Below are 13480 nucleotides of genomic sequence, written 5' to 3'. Positions count from 1 at the left end.
AGATAAATGGGCAGGCCTTCTGTTATAAACATTTTATAAAATTGGCTGTTTGCAGATATTAAGATGAATGCTGTATGTATAATGGTAAGATAACTTTGCTTTTATTTCTGTTATTAACAAAACTTAAGACATAATAGCAGTAGTAACGGATAAACTGTCTATTTAGTCAAGTTTTTATCCAGTAAGCATATAATAAAGACCCTGCTACTAATATGCCAATTATCAACATCTGCCGTCTAAAGAAAGTGTAGACCAAAGCCCAAACTAGAAGTGATAAAAAGAGCAAACTGAAACCACAGCCAAAAAACACGTGTGCTCTAAAAAGTGAACCCAAGGAGTAATCAGTTCCTAAAATATAAAAATTACTTTGTGAAAAAGTATAAGTAGATAAATGTAAATATGAAAATGTAAAAAAACCTAATGTATCAAAAAATAGTAAGTGTGCTCTTAGCTAGATACCAAGCACCCAGCCATCAATTCCTTGCTTTATCTCCTGTTTAATTAAACTTTTAAAATTTTATTTAAAAAAAAACAAAAACAAACAAACAAACAAACAAAAAAACCCCACCACTCATTTTTTTCACACTTCTCAGCCGGGCACCGCTTTGCTCTGGGGACCCCGAGCTGCCCCAGCAGGGTGGAGCTGCGGAGGTATCCCAGGCAGAGTCTGGACACTCCACACATCCTCCAGCCATCCCGGGAACACCGCACACCCTCCATCCATCCCGGGAACACCGCACACCCTTCATCCATCCCGGGAACACCGCACACCCTTCATCCATCCCGGGAACACCACACACCCCCGTCCATCCCGGGAATATCACACACCACACAACTCCATCCATCCCGGGAACATCACACACCCCCGTCCATCCCGGGAACATCACACACCACACAACTCCATCCATCCCGGGAACACCTCCAGCCACCCCGGGAACATCACACACCTCCCATCCATCCCGGGAACACCGCACACCCCCGTCCATCCCGGGAACACCACACACCCCCGTCCATCCCGGGAACACCTCCGTCCATCCCGGGAACATCACACACCCTTCATCCATCCCGGGAACATCACACACCTCCGGCCATCCCGGGAATATCACACACCACACAACTCCATCCATCCCGGGAACACCTCCAGCCACCCCGGGAACATCACACACCTCCCATCCATCCCGGGAACACCGCACACCCTTCATCCATCCCAGGAACATCATACACCTCCGTCCATCCCGGGAACACCCCCGTCCTTCCCTCCCGGCCTCTCCTCGCCTTCCGCCGCCGTTTCCCCTTCCGCCGCCATTTCCGCTTCCTGCAGCGGCGGCCGCGATGTCGGCCCTGGCGGCGAACCCCAACAACCCCGTGGTTTTCTTCGATGTGACCATCGGCGGGCAGGTGAGGGTTCCCCCGCTCGGGGAGCGGCCGCAGCCCGGGGATAGCTGGGGGTGTCGGAGCGCTGTGGGGGCGAGAGAGCCCGGGCGGGGCCGAGGGGCCGCAGCCGGGAGCGCTGCGATGTGTGGGGCCAGGGGAGGGATAGCGGGGCTGTGGGGTCACTGGGACCCTCGGGAAGGGCTCGCAGGGAGAGGAGAGGGGCCTGCAGGGGTGGGGATCAGCGCGGGTGAGTGAGGGGATTGGATTTGTGCGAGTGCCTGGGGTCGGGCGGCAGGCGTGTGCGTGTGAGGGGACCTGCGAGCCTCACCTGGCCCCCGTCTCCTCAGGAGGTCGGCCGCATGAAGATCGAGCTGTTCGCAGATGTTGTACCCAAAACAGCCGAGAACTTCAGGTAACGAGCAGCTGCCGTTCCTGCAGCTCAGCCGGAGCGGGACTGCAAATGCTTTCTGGGGCAGGAATGGCTTTTGGTGGCGAAGTGATTAGATGACACCCGCCCCAAACTGCTTCGCCTGCTTTGTGTCTCTGTCCTCAGAGATTCTGTGTGGCATCCTGGTTTCTCAGGGGATCCTGTCTGGCTGGAAGGGGTCCTCTGCTTCCTCTGTGAGGAGGATCTTCCTCCTTATTTGCTCTGTGCATTTAGAACAGGCAGTGCCTTGTGCCATGGTGGAGGTCTCCTGGCCACCCAATTCTCCTGCCGTCAGCTGAGGGATGCACCATGTGAAATCCCACTTCCATCAGAGGGATGGACATACCCTGGTCTCTGTCACAGTGCCTGCCCCACGGTCACTGTCTCTTACAACCTTGGTGTTAACTCTCTGACCTCTTCACCACAAAGAGCACAGAAAATGTTTTGAAATGGCAGGGGGAAGGAGTTACCATTTTGTGTTCCTGTTTCTCTGGGAACATCTCTGACACAATAAGGAAAATCCTGTGCACCAGTTGGTGGAGCCCTCAGAGTTCACATGCACCTAACACTCTGCTCTCTTTTTGTTTGCCAGGCAGTTTTGTACAGGTGAATTCAGGTAAGTGGATTATAATGTCCTTGTAGTGTCCCACTGGAGAAACAGGGCTGGGTGAAGTAGAAAGGGTTTGTCTTGAACTTTTTCATGTACCAGTGGAAAATGGAAGAGATGTCTGCTCTGAGGAAATTGTGAGGAGCTTGGAGACTCACAGAGATGGCAGGTTTCCCTTTTTGGTATGACGTTTTTTGTGCCCAGGTGGCTCTAAAAAAGCCCTGTCTGCAAAGTCCACCTGCTCATGCTGCACATTGCAATGGGATCCTGTGAAGATGATGGTGTGGGTGTTGCAGGGGACAGAGTCATTTCATGTGCACTTGAGGGGTTTTTTTTGCCTCCAACAGCAGCAGCTGAGAGGCTGCAGCACTTGGTTGTATTTCAAGGCAGGTGCTAATGTGTAAGAACCCTTTGGGACTCTGAATTGCTGGGAGAATTCTGTGTTGGGATATCCAGTAGGTTGCAGTAATTCTCCTTTTCACTTCCTTACAGGAAAGATGGTGTCCCTATAGGTTATAAAGGAAGCACTTTCCACAGGTAAATAATCTGCTGTTGTTTAGACACTGGATGAGCCATATGGGGTTTTGTGACCTGTCTTGAGCTATTAGTGGTGTTGGAGACATTTTTGGATCATGGCTCATGTCGTTCTGTGGCTTTGGGGGACCTGGGGATGCTGTCCTCCCTACTGGGAGGGATCCCCTGTTTCTGGTGTGCCACGTCAGATACAGCATCTATCACCTAATCACTGTCCCTGGTCAAAAGCAATGAGCCCTAAATGACCTCATATCAACCACTAATTAATATTTGTTGTAGGTTTTAGGCTGCAGCATTCACAGACTGTTAACTTCTGCAAGGCAGAACCCCTTTTCACCTTACACTGAACTTCTTGAGGCCTTTGGCTGCTGAGAACTAAGTGTTGTTTTACTTCTTTAGGGTAATAAAGGATTTCATGATCCAAGGAGGTGACTTCGTAAATGTATGTACTCCTGTACTCTTTTTGTCCTTTTCTGCTGCTTTTCCTCTATGTCCTTTTTCCTCTGTAACATGCTGCTGTTCCCAAGGGTCTGTGCTGCTTTGCAGGATCACTTTTCTTTTTTGAGGTATTCAGTAGCAACTGGAGGTGTCCTCATAGCATTGCTGCTGTCTTACTTTGCACTTGAAAACAAATCTGGAGCCTTGGGTGAACACACATTCTTTCCAAAATATTTTCTCTCTGCAATAGCCTGGCAATACCCTGGAAGCTTTCAGAAGGTAAAAAAAAATTTTTCCCCTGTTTTCCTTCCCCCTTCTGTTGTCCTTCTCCAGACAAAAATTTCAATTCACATTGTAGATGGACCCTAAGTACAGAACCCAGTGTGTAATGTAAGAGGTAATTTAAATCAAAACTAGCCTTTTATTGCTAAATTGTCTCAAAATAGAAGAGACTTTGTGCCCACAATGGTGGTCATCCTCTGACACGGAGACAAGCAGAATATATAAGTAAGGCTGAAGGGCCACAGGATCTTTTCACCGTTCTAGGACCCAGTAAAATTATTTTATTTTTGGAAGTGTGTCAAAATGAGGGAAGGTATAAAGCTTTTTTAATATAAAACTTTGTTTTATGAAAGTCTCTGAGAGAAGTGATCACACAGCAGGCGGTTCAGCAACACCAGACTCTGGAGTAGTTGCTAATTGTGACACTGCTCAGATGTCCCAGTGCACTGTATTACTTCCACTGCATCTCAACAGGCTTTACAAATTGCTCCAGTATTTGGAATTTATATGTTATGTTTATTACAAAGCCACTTGGGGAGCGAATACAGTCATACTGACCCTTGAGACAGGGTGCAAGTTTCTGTCTCAGAGCCAACAGTTTAAGTCAACTACAGACAGCAGGAGGAAAACAAACAAGGGCTGGGCAAGTAGAGCAGAAGATGTGGAGCTGCATGTGGTGTATTACCGATATTTTATTGTTCTATTAAGTTTGGCCTAATAAAGATCATGTATGTTAATCAGAAGGGCAGTGAAGTGAGACAGGTTGTAGCAAGGTAGAAAAAACGGGTCTGAAGTGACACGGAAAGGGAAGCTCAACACAGAATTAACTGTCGGGATAGTAAATTTAAGTGACTGTACTAGAGATACCCATTTGCATTGCTTCTGCAGCTTTCCCTGGAGGGTTCCTCAGTGCAGCATCTCTAAGGACCCTGTTGAAGGTCCTTTTGTCATCATACAAGAACATCTCTGCGAGGCTGGACCCAAGGGCAGGGTGACCTCTCAGTAGTCCCTCAAGTCAATGTGTTTGATGTGAGCCATCTGCAGGGTTCTGAACTTGTGGACGGTCAGAGCCTGCAACCTGCAGCTGTCACAGCCCCTGCTGCTCTCATTTGAGTGTCCTGAGTGCTTGTGGTTAAGCACAAGATGTCTGGACTTAGTAGAAAGTACAGCACAAACTAGAAAATCTTTATTTTAGAAACTGTCCTTGCAGAGCAGAGAGATTGCTTTCCAAATTCCAGTAAAGTCACAGAAAATAAGGTAAAATACATAAACCCACTGTAAGCCAACTTTTACCATGCAACCACTTCTGCTTTCTTTGTCACACCAGCCAGTACTTCTGTGTCTCCTCCCTTTTCCCTTCCAAGTCCTGGCTGGTCTGTACCAAGCAATCTGTAGCCTCCACTTCGCTCTGGGAGGTTTGGACTTAAATTTACCATCTGCATGGGCTCCTGCCAACATACGAATGGTGAACAATGAGCTGTGTAGTTAGAAACCAGTTGCTGTTCTTGTTCAGTAGCAGAATGTTGAATGAGTTCACTGCTGGTGTATGTAAATGGCAATACAATATCCATTTTGCCCTTTCCTCTTGCTTGGAGAGTTTAAATTAATTTTTAAATTGAATTGCTGTGTAGCAATTGCTACAGAGCAAATGCTGTGGCTGACTGGGTACCTCTCTCATGCAGGGAGATGGCACTGGAGTAGCCAGTATATATAGGGGTCCTTTTGCAGATGAAAACTTCAAGCTGAAACACTCTGCTCCTGGCCTGCTTTCTATGGTGAGTATGAAATGATGACATTACAGACTAAAAAGCTTTTGGTACTTTCTCTGTGCCCTTTTTCTAAGTGTGTGTACAGTATTTGCTGAACAGAATCTCTGCCATTGGGTACAAGGTCTGCTTTGTAACTGCTAGTCAAGCAGCTACTTATGGGTTAATATATTGATTAACACAATAGTACTGATCCCAAAGCATCCTTTTTTTTCTGCCTGTTGGAGTGCTGGGACAAGCTTGGCTTGATTGTTTTCAGACAGCTTAATTCTTACAGTTTTCATACAGTGGTGAGTTGGTGGTGTTTTCTTCTTTCCTGATACCATTATCAAACACTGACCTTGGCAAGGATGAAGCTGAGAGATTTGGGAGTTCCAAAGCCACAGCAGTGTTAACCGTGGTATCTTTTAAAACAGACCTTCCTATTCAACATAGTGGGAGAAACTGCAACCATTGCACATTTTCTGGTAGGAACAATACCCTGACTTTTGGAATAGAAAGTAAATGGAGCCAGTGCTTCAGTGTTCCTATCCACAACTGCTTCTTCCCCAGCTCTTTCAGCTGCTTTGCCCTTAAAACCACTTGCTTAGAACATTTGGGTTAGTTATTCATCCATTTTGAAATCCATGGCTCTGAAATTATACTGGATCAAACCATGGATCCCAGCTGGATCCTTTTGAAGCTGGTTAGCATTAACTCAAAAGCCAAAATGACCCTGTCCTTTGCAGACCTGCAGCTGTAAAACTTGACCAGTTCACTCATCAGGACAGAAACTTGCTTTGGTAGCTCCTGGTTGTCAATATCACAAGTGGCCTTCAGTGTTGCAGAGATGTTTTCTCAACAGAGTGCAAATGCTCTGGGTTTTGTACTTGGGTGTGAATAAAATTTCACATCTGCATCCCATAGTTCCTGTGAGCCCTGTGCTAATACAGTTGTTACTTTTCTCATCATGATCATTGAATTCTTATTTTTATTCTGAAGAAACCACCCAAAAAACCAGAAATCAGCTGGGTTTTCTCTAGCTCTGGTTTCTGGCATTCAGTTTTCCTCAGGGTAATGCTGCAGCCAATAAACACTCGTCACCAAAAAGCTCAGCCTTTTTTCAGGAGTGTGCTCTAGAGCGTGGACTTTGGCCCAGTCTTTTATTGAACACACCTTTGTAGAAATATAATAAATAGTTGGTGATGTGGCTCTTGTGCGTTCTGGTGTGACGAGAGGTGGTGACATGCTGCATCCCAGCACAGGGTGCTCTCCTGCAGATGTGTATCTTATTTCCTTTGGTTTGTCTAGCAATAAGCTAAAAATAAGGTAGTCTTGAGCAACAGCTCTTCTTTATGTGTCTGCCTTCAGTTTTGGCCAGTCTGAAATTGTACACTTGTTGTACCTTGCCATTCCCAACCCTCAGGCAAACAGTGGTCCGAGTACCAACGGCTGCCAGTTCTTCATCACGTGCTCCAAGTGTGACTGGTTGGATGGGAAACATGTTGTGTTTGGTGAGTACCTGCAGTAAAAGTCCTGGAGGGCCAGCTCATGAACATCCCTGCAGGGCAGCTGTTAAAATAAATAGTGAGAATCAGAATCTTCTCAATTGGGAGAAACCCAGAGGTGTCATCAAGACTGACTTCTGACCCTGCACAGGACACCCCACCAATCAATCCCACCTTGTGCCTGAGAACGTTGTTGAAATTCTCCTGGAACTCTGGCAGCCTTGGGGCTGTGATTGTTCCCTGGGGTGCCTGTTCAGTGCCCAAGCACCTCTGGGTATGGACTGCTCGTTCTTCCCGAGTTGCTTGTGCCACCTGAAGGATCTGTACAAGCTGATACTGTGATGGATCACTGTTGAAATGAATCATTTTTTCACAAGTTAGCCTCAATCCAGATCAGTGTTCAGTGTAGTGTATTTGTACAGAAATCCTTGTGCCAGTGCAGAAGGCACAGAGGAGTGCAAGGATTCCTTTCTTCTCCACTATCAGAGAGGGCTGAGCTTTCATCAGAGTTTTGGACAGTAAATGTGTGAAATCACATCTGCTAACTTGCATTTCCTGCTGGTTGACCTGCAGGAGTTCCAGGCCAGTCTTAAGTTGGTGGTCACAAACCCCGAATTCCTACACACACCACCCCTGTGATGGGAAAAGGCACTTAATCTGTGCTGAATGTGGAGAATGTTTGAAGAGGGATTGTTTCCTCTGTGAGTTTAGAGATCACCTAGAGATCACCTGAAGTGCCCAATAATTACACACTGCACAGGGCTTTTCAGGAAGGACAAAAATGCATGTACCTGTGATGAGTGGGGGGAACAAAGGTAAAAACCAGCCATATTGAAGTGGATAAATTTTCTCATTCTAGGTAAAATTGTCGATGGGCTGTTGGTCATGAGAAAAATTGAAGTAAGTTTGAATATGGCTACTTCCCTGTGAATGTCTGCATTGGAAAGTCATGTACAGGATTAAGCAGAGTTCTCCTGTTCTCTCCTGCTGTCTGTTTACAGGATACCAGGGAATACCACTGTTGATAACTGGCATTATTGGTTGTCATCATTATAATGTAGCAGGAAATCTGTCGAAGCACAGGCTGTCATATGAGCTGGCTTTGGAAATGCTAGGATCTTGTGACTGATAGTCTTTGAGCGGGGATTGCGTTCTTGGCTTTATTTGCTTTGCGTTTGTTCAGGAGGCTGAATTAAAAAGTTGTCCCATCAGCAGCTCAGACAAGAGCGTAAAGCATCTCGCTTCTTTGCCGCTGCCTGGGATTATTCAGTGGATGCAAAATCATCAGTTCTGCTGATCCGTGATCGTCATGTTTAATAAGAAAAAATTAAACTAATCTCCTGATGGGCTTCCAGGAGCTGCAGATAAATGCAGTCTAGGTGATGATTGCTGCCAACATCAGGCATGGGTGTCATGGCAGGATAATGAGTAGATTTAACAAATAGCAGCAAGTTCTCTGAGACAGCCAGCATTGACTCCATGACACACATGGGATAATGTGTATGAGGGCTTCTAATCTAGAAAGTGGGGCAAACAGAGCTGTTGGGCTTTGAGGAAAGGTCATATGGAAGGAGATGTGCAGCGTGGTATAATCTGCTGGAGGGTTGTGGTGAGCCTGCTGTGGGTATCAGTGCAGTGAGACCAAAGTAAAGAAAGTTAGAGATTCAGAGAACAGCTGAGTCCAGCACATCAGGAGGTTCAGAATGAGGGTTGCTTTGCCATTGTCTCTTTCCTTTCTGTATGAACACAAGTTTGTTTTGCTTGTGGCAGCTGCTTTTAGTATCAAAGCCAGAGCAGCTTCAGGTATCTCCATGAGGAGCTCTCCAGTTTTTGCTCTGTTCCTTCCCTCCAGTTCAAAGGACCAGCCTCTGGTCTGTGTCCCAAACCTTTACTCACAGAGAGAATTCACCAGCTTATTGTTGGGCCTGTTGCCAACTGTGTAATGGTGCTTTTCTGTTCCTCCGAGCTGTGTCTGGAATTCCCTCTTCCTCGTGTTCCAGAGATATCTCTTAGCCAGTCTTCCAGTATATGTCACTGCTTTTATAAGTTTCAATGTTCTGTATTTGTTTGTCCCCAGAATGTGCCTACGGGTCCCAATAACAAACCCAAGTTGCCAGTTGTGATCTCTCAGTGTGGGGAAATGTGAAGGGATGAAAGAGCAATGTGGTAAGTCCCAGTCTTCACAGCCACAGTGCCATTAACTGTGGGCTGCCCTGCTTCTTACTTTTCTCTTGACTTATTTTCACATTCCTTTGAACCTGCAGAGAGCTGCCTCAGCTCAGTGAAACACCAGAGAGTGCTTCTCTAACAGCATTCATTTTTTGCCAGCTTCCCTCCAAGCTGCACAAACACCAGAGGCAGCACAGCAGGGATAAGATTTTGCAGCTGCAGTCGAGGGGAAGATGGGTTTGTGGGAGCTTTGTCTTGGATTGGGTTAGGCTGCCTTGAAGCCTCAGTTCTAGAAAGTGGATGAAAAGGGAATTGCAGCAGTAATCCATCTGGTGTTACCCAGGCAGTCTAGTTGGTGGGAGGCCTCACTTTGTCCTGCAGATTGGAGAACTTTCCAACAGCTGCAAAAGGCAAAGTATCCATGGGTGGGACAGACAGGGATCAAGGAAGGGAGAAGAGAAAGGGAGGACTTGAGCCTCCTTGCTCAGTACAGCTGTAGGACTGACGCCACTGAAGGACCAAGGAATTGCCATTTTACATTGTCTTACCTTGAAAAAAGTACCGCTGTCCTTATCTGAAGGGATGTTTCCACTATTTACTGTTCTTCAGGCTTCGTTTTGGTTAAACCAATAGTCTCAGGCTAACATACAGTATTGTGTTTCCATTTGTCTGCTCACTTTACCTTAAAAAACACGGGTATTTAAACAAATCTGTCTAGATTTCAGTGTGTTGGGCTGCAGCTTGTCAAAAATCATCTGTTTTAGCCTTTTGGTTGCTAATTTTTTCCAAATTGCAGGAGGCAGCTCTCACAGAAGCACATACCCACAATTTTTGACCTTCCATGAAATGATCTCCAAAGGCAACTGGAATTGCCCACAATGTTCCCTCTTTTGTAATAAAGTCTTAGAGACCTGCAGCGCTTCAGGCTCTTGGGAGCTCTTGCTGTTTGATGAAGTTACAACAGGGAGTGTAATCATTCTTCTATTCCCCTGGCACTTCTGGTGGCATTAACAGGCTTTTGAAAAAAGCCTGCTAGCAAGGTTGTCCCTTTCCTTGCAGAGCTGTGCTGAAGGGTTGGGTCCCCTTTATGGTTGTCCTCAGGCCCAGACTTTCTTATTATTTTAGTTTGGAGTACAGGATCTCTGGCCAATGCCCAGCTTGAGCCTGGAAGCTGGTGCCACTTTACTTATTTCCAGCCAGGTCTTAGGACCAGCCTTGCTGCACCCTCATGTCGCTGACCTGACTGGGGATGAGAACAGCTTTTGCATTGCCTGATGTCAGACAGCCACATCAGCTACTTGTCAAGATCCTTGAAAATCAGCTGGGCTGTTGTTTTTACCTTCCGAAGCAGATGTGGTTGCCTGGCAGGCAGGCCCAGGAGGACTCCTGAGCTGTCTGGATGATAAGAGCTGGTAGCAACTGGCATGCACTTAAAATTGCTGTGTGGCCCCCAGTGTCAGTGCACAGCCTGGCTGTTGTAGGATCTGTTGGAAATGGCTGTCCAGCATTTCAGACCTGTTTCTTCTTCCTTTCAGTGTTCCTTTAGTGGTGATTAGACCTGTGCTGGCTCCATGCAATTCCAGTTCCAGCCAGCTCACCCACTGCCCCAGATTTCTCCACAGCCAGATCCATGCTCTTGAGGTTCTCCTGAATTTTTTTTCTTTTTTTTTTTTTTTTTAACACTTTGAAATGTAAATAAAGAATTTTTTTAAACATGTGCAGTGCACTTCAATTGACATTTGTGGGAATGGATTCTTCTCCAGATGAGAAGGGCTGTAAACATCTCCAACAACACGCGTTATCCCTGGCTGGTTCAGTCAGGAACATTTACTGCATGGTATTGAGAGAAAGAAGGGGTGAAAGGAGCTTGGCAGAGCTGTGCTGCACCAGCTCTTTCACTTGGCATGTAACTCGGACTGTCTGGCTGGCAGAAAGGTTCTTGGCATCTTGGGAACCTCCAGAACCTCTGTGTGTACTGGGGCATGAGGAATTGGTACAGCACAGATTCCATCACGGTGGGTGCTGGGCTCTGAGGAGAGTTCTGATGTCAACAAGTGTCTTTCAGCCTTCCCCTAGCACCTGGCAGCACCAGGCCACTGAGCTGTTCCGGGCCATGTGTTGGAGGAAGGGTTCACCTGGATGCTTATAAAGGTGTTGGAGCAGGACTGTCATCTGGGAAACAATGAATGGTGATCCTAGAGGGATGAAACTGAGGCTGCTCGTCCTGTGTAGTGAGGAGAGTGCAGCTGAGGCTGCCTTTCTTCTCCGGAACAGGGCTGGGAGCTCATCCACCTGGCTGGGGACAAGCCAGCACCCTGCACAGGGCTGGGTTCCAGCAGGAGCTTCTCATCCAGCTGTTTAAAGGTAAAGAGCCTGTTTAAAGTTAGGACAGAGTCTGTTCTGTCACGTGCAGGTGCTTTATGCCATGCAGAGAGATCCCATCCCTCCCTGGGCCAGCAGCTGTGGGGTGCACTCTCTGCCTGAGCTGGGCCTTGCCCAGCACTGATGTGCTGGAGGAAGCTCCCACAGGCTTGGCTGTGCTCTTTTCTCTCATGGCTCTCTGAAATCCTGCATCCAGCAGGCTCTGGCTGTCAGGATTCCTGTATCTTCATTCCTGGGATTGCACGGCAGCTGAGGACACTCACGTCTCTCCAGCCTGAGGCATGTCACTTTGTACCTGCAGAACATCAGGTGATAAAAGAAGCACAGACACCCCAGTCCTTTCTTTCCCAGCCCTAGAAATGCTTTGCAGAGGGCTCTCCTGTGAGAGGAGGGTTGAAGATTTTCAACAGGTGCCTCAGGGAGCTATGTCTTGCAGTGCTATGCTGGGGTTTGCACTTCTGGCTGCTGGTACCCAAATTCACCATTTTTTCACCAGGGAAACCAGTTTATTTCTGGTCCAGGCTTAGCAGCACTTTTTCAGCCTAATGTATTTATATCACTGCCATCAGCTGGTCTCACTTTCTGCATACAGGGGTCACAGAGCTTCCCCAGATTAATTAAGAGTGGCTAATCCATTACTACCTCTTTGTTGTTTACAATGGCTAATTACATCCCATTTTATTTCCCTTCAACGTGGTATGTGCAGGGTTCCAGCTTTCCAGCTTGTGTTCCTTGTTCCTTACCTGCTGGCTGAAAGTCTTCTCAAAGACCACATTTTTTGGTTTAATTCCCCCATGATGTCACCCTTGTGTTGTAGGCAGCAAATCCTGGAGTGTCCTTCTGTAGAGGAGATGATGGAGCTCTTCTCAGCTCCAGCATCTTCCTCCAGCTGTGGATGCTACAACTGGAGATGGTATTTCTGGGGTGGCCTGTGCATTTCCCTGAGGGTCTGAGTTGCCTGTGGACCCCACAGTGTCGCCCCCTCAAAGACATTGTTGGGGCCCACAGTTTCATCTGTAGGTGCATGGCCCTGACATCCCCACAAATTTCCTCCCAGAGCTGGACTTTTCTCCACCATTTTCTCCCTCGTGGGTTGCTGCCTGGTGTATTCCCTAATTCCCATTCTATTGTAAGATTATTTTTCAGGTGACTCACTAAGCAGCATCCAATTTTGACATCACTGTAGCTTCTTTATCCAGGTCATCATCCTGGTGCAGATCCTTGTGGGATTGTTTTATTGTTTTCAAGCCTTCCCTTCATTTACGGAGTTGAAGATCAGGTGGAAGAGTTCCCCAGAGTGCAGGATGGGACCAGTGTTCCTAAGGGGTTGATGTGGTGTGTTGATCTTGGCCTCTCTGGAGTCCCTCACCTGGCCAGGGTGGAATGTGGGGGACTGGGATGGTGAGCTGGGCAGTGATTTGTGTGCAGTGCTGAAAGGGCTCATCCCAAGGGGATTCACGTTGGTTGCAAAAATGGTGGTGGAGTGGTGGCTGATCTCCCAGAAACCTTCTGGGTGGCTGCTGATGATCTTTCCCTTTCCCTCCTCTTAGTCAAATGAATGACACAGCCAAGGCAGGGCTAGGAATCTGTGGCCACCAACCACATTTTTCCAAGTGCCTAAGGGAAATTTAACTTGTTGGACAAGGACAGGGCTTTCCTCTGGACCTTCCCTCTGGGGAATCCAGCAGGAAATGTCGGGTATCTGCGGGCTGCTGTACATGCGGATAAAGGAGGCAAAGAGGAGCTGAGAGCTGCTGCTTGGAGAACGGCTCCAGCGGGCTAAAGGACCCAGCAGTGATGCTTTCCCGACAGCCTGGGCGGGTAGGAGGGCTCAGGGTGAGGAGCTACCCCCGCCCCTCCGGGAAGGGAAGGATGGGATACTTCGGGAAAAGCTGATTCCCCGCGTGTCAGCTCAGCGCTGTAGCTGCATGTGCGTACGTGGATTCGGGAGCTCTGACACGGCTCCAAGTGGGCCATTCCCCGCTGGTATTTAACTCTCCCGGGCCCGTTCTGG

The 13480-nt window shown here is 47.6% G+C and overlaps 1 protein-coding gene across 1 annotated transcript; it reads left to right on the top strand.

Annotated features, from left to right (window-relative positions):
* The first annotated feature begins 1275 nt into the window (after positions 1–1275).
* Positions 1276–10816, top strand: PPIH (peptidylprolyl isomerase H). The gene is made up of 10 exons (XM_040084738.1): positions 1276–1398; positions 1722–1786; positions 2394–2417; positions 2901–2945; positions 3342–3384; positions 5345–5437; positions 6834–6921; positions 7775–7815; positions 8993–9081; positions 10620–10816. Exons 1-9 carry the CDS (start codon positions 1333–1335, stop codon positions 9059–9061), a joined length of 534 nt encoding a protein of 177 aa, XP_039940672.1. The 5' UTR covers positions 1276–1332; the 3' UTR covers positions 9062–9081; positions 10620–10816.
* Positions 10817–13480: the final 2664 nt, after the last annotated feature.

The sequence above is a fragment of the Hirundo rustica genome, chromosome 22, assembly GCF_015227805.2.
Source record: "Hirundo rustica isolate bHirRus1 chromosome 22, bHirRus1.pri.v3, whole genome shotgun sequence".
Lineage (NCBI taxonomy): Eukaryota > Metazoa > Chordata > Aves > Passeriformes > Hirundinidae > Hirundo > Hirundo rustica.
Note: the sequence above shows the minus strand (reverse complement) of the source record. Positions and strands in the feature narration are given on the sequence as shown.

What these genes read in the sequence shown, in the direction of transcription:
- PPIH (XM_040084738.1), top strand. Translation starts at nt 1,333, where the DNA reads ATGTCGGCCCTGGCGGCGAACCCCAACAACCCCGTGGTTTTCTTCGAT. An exon ending in AAAACAGCCGAGAACTTCAG is followed by an intron (nt 1,787 to 2,393) that starts GTAACGAGCAGC and finishes TTTGTTTGCCAG; the next exon opens with GCAGTTTTGTACAGGTGAAT. An exon ending in AAAGGAAGCACTTTCCACAG is followed by an intron (nt 2,946 to 3,341) that starts GTAAATAATCTG and finishes TTACTTCTTTAG; the next exon opens with GGTAATAAAGGATTTCATGA.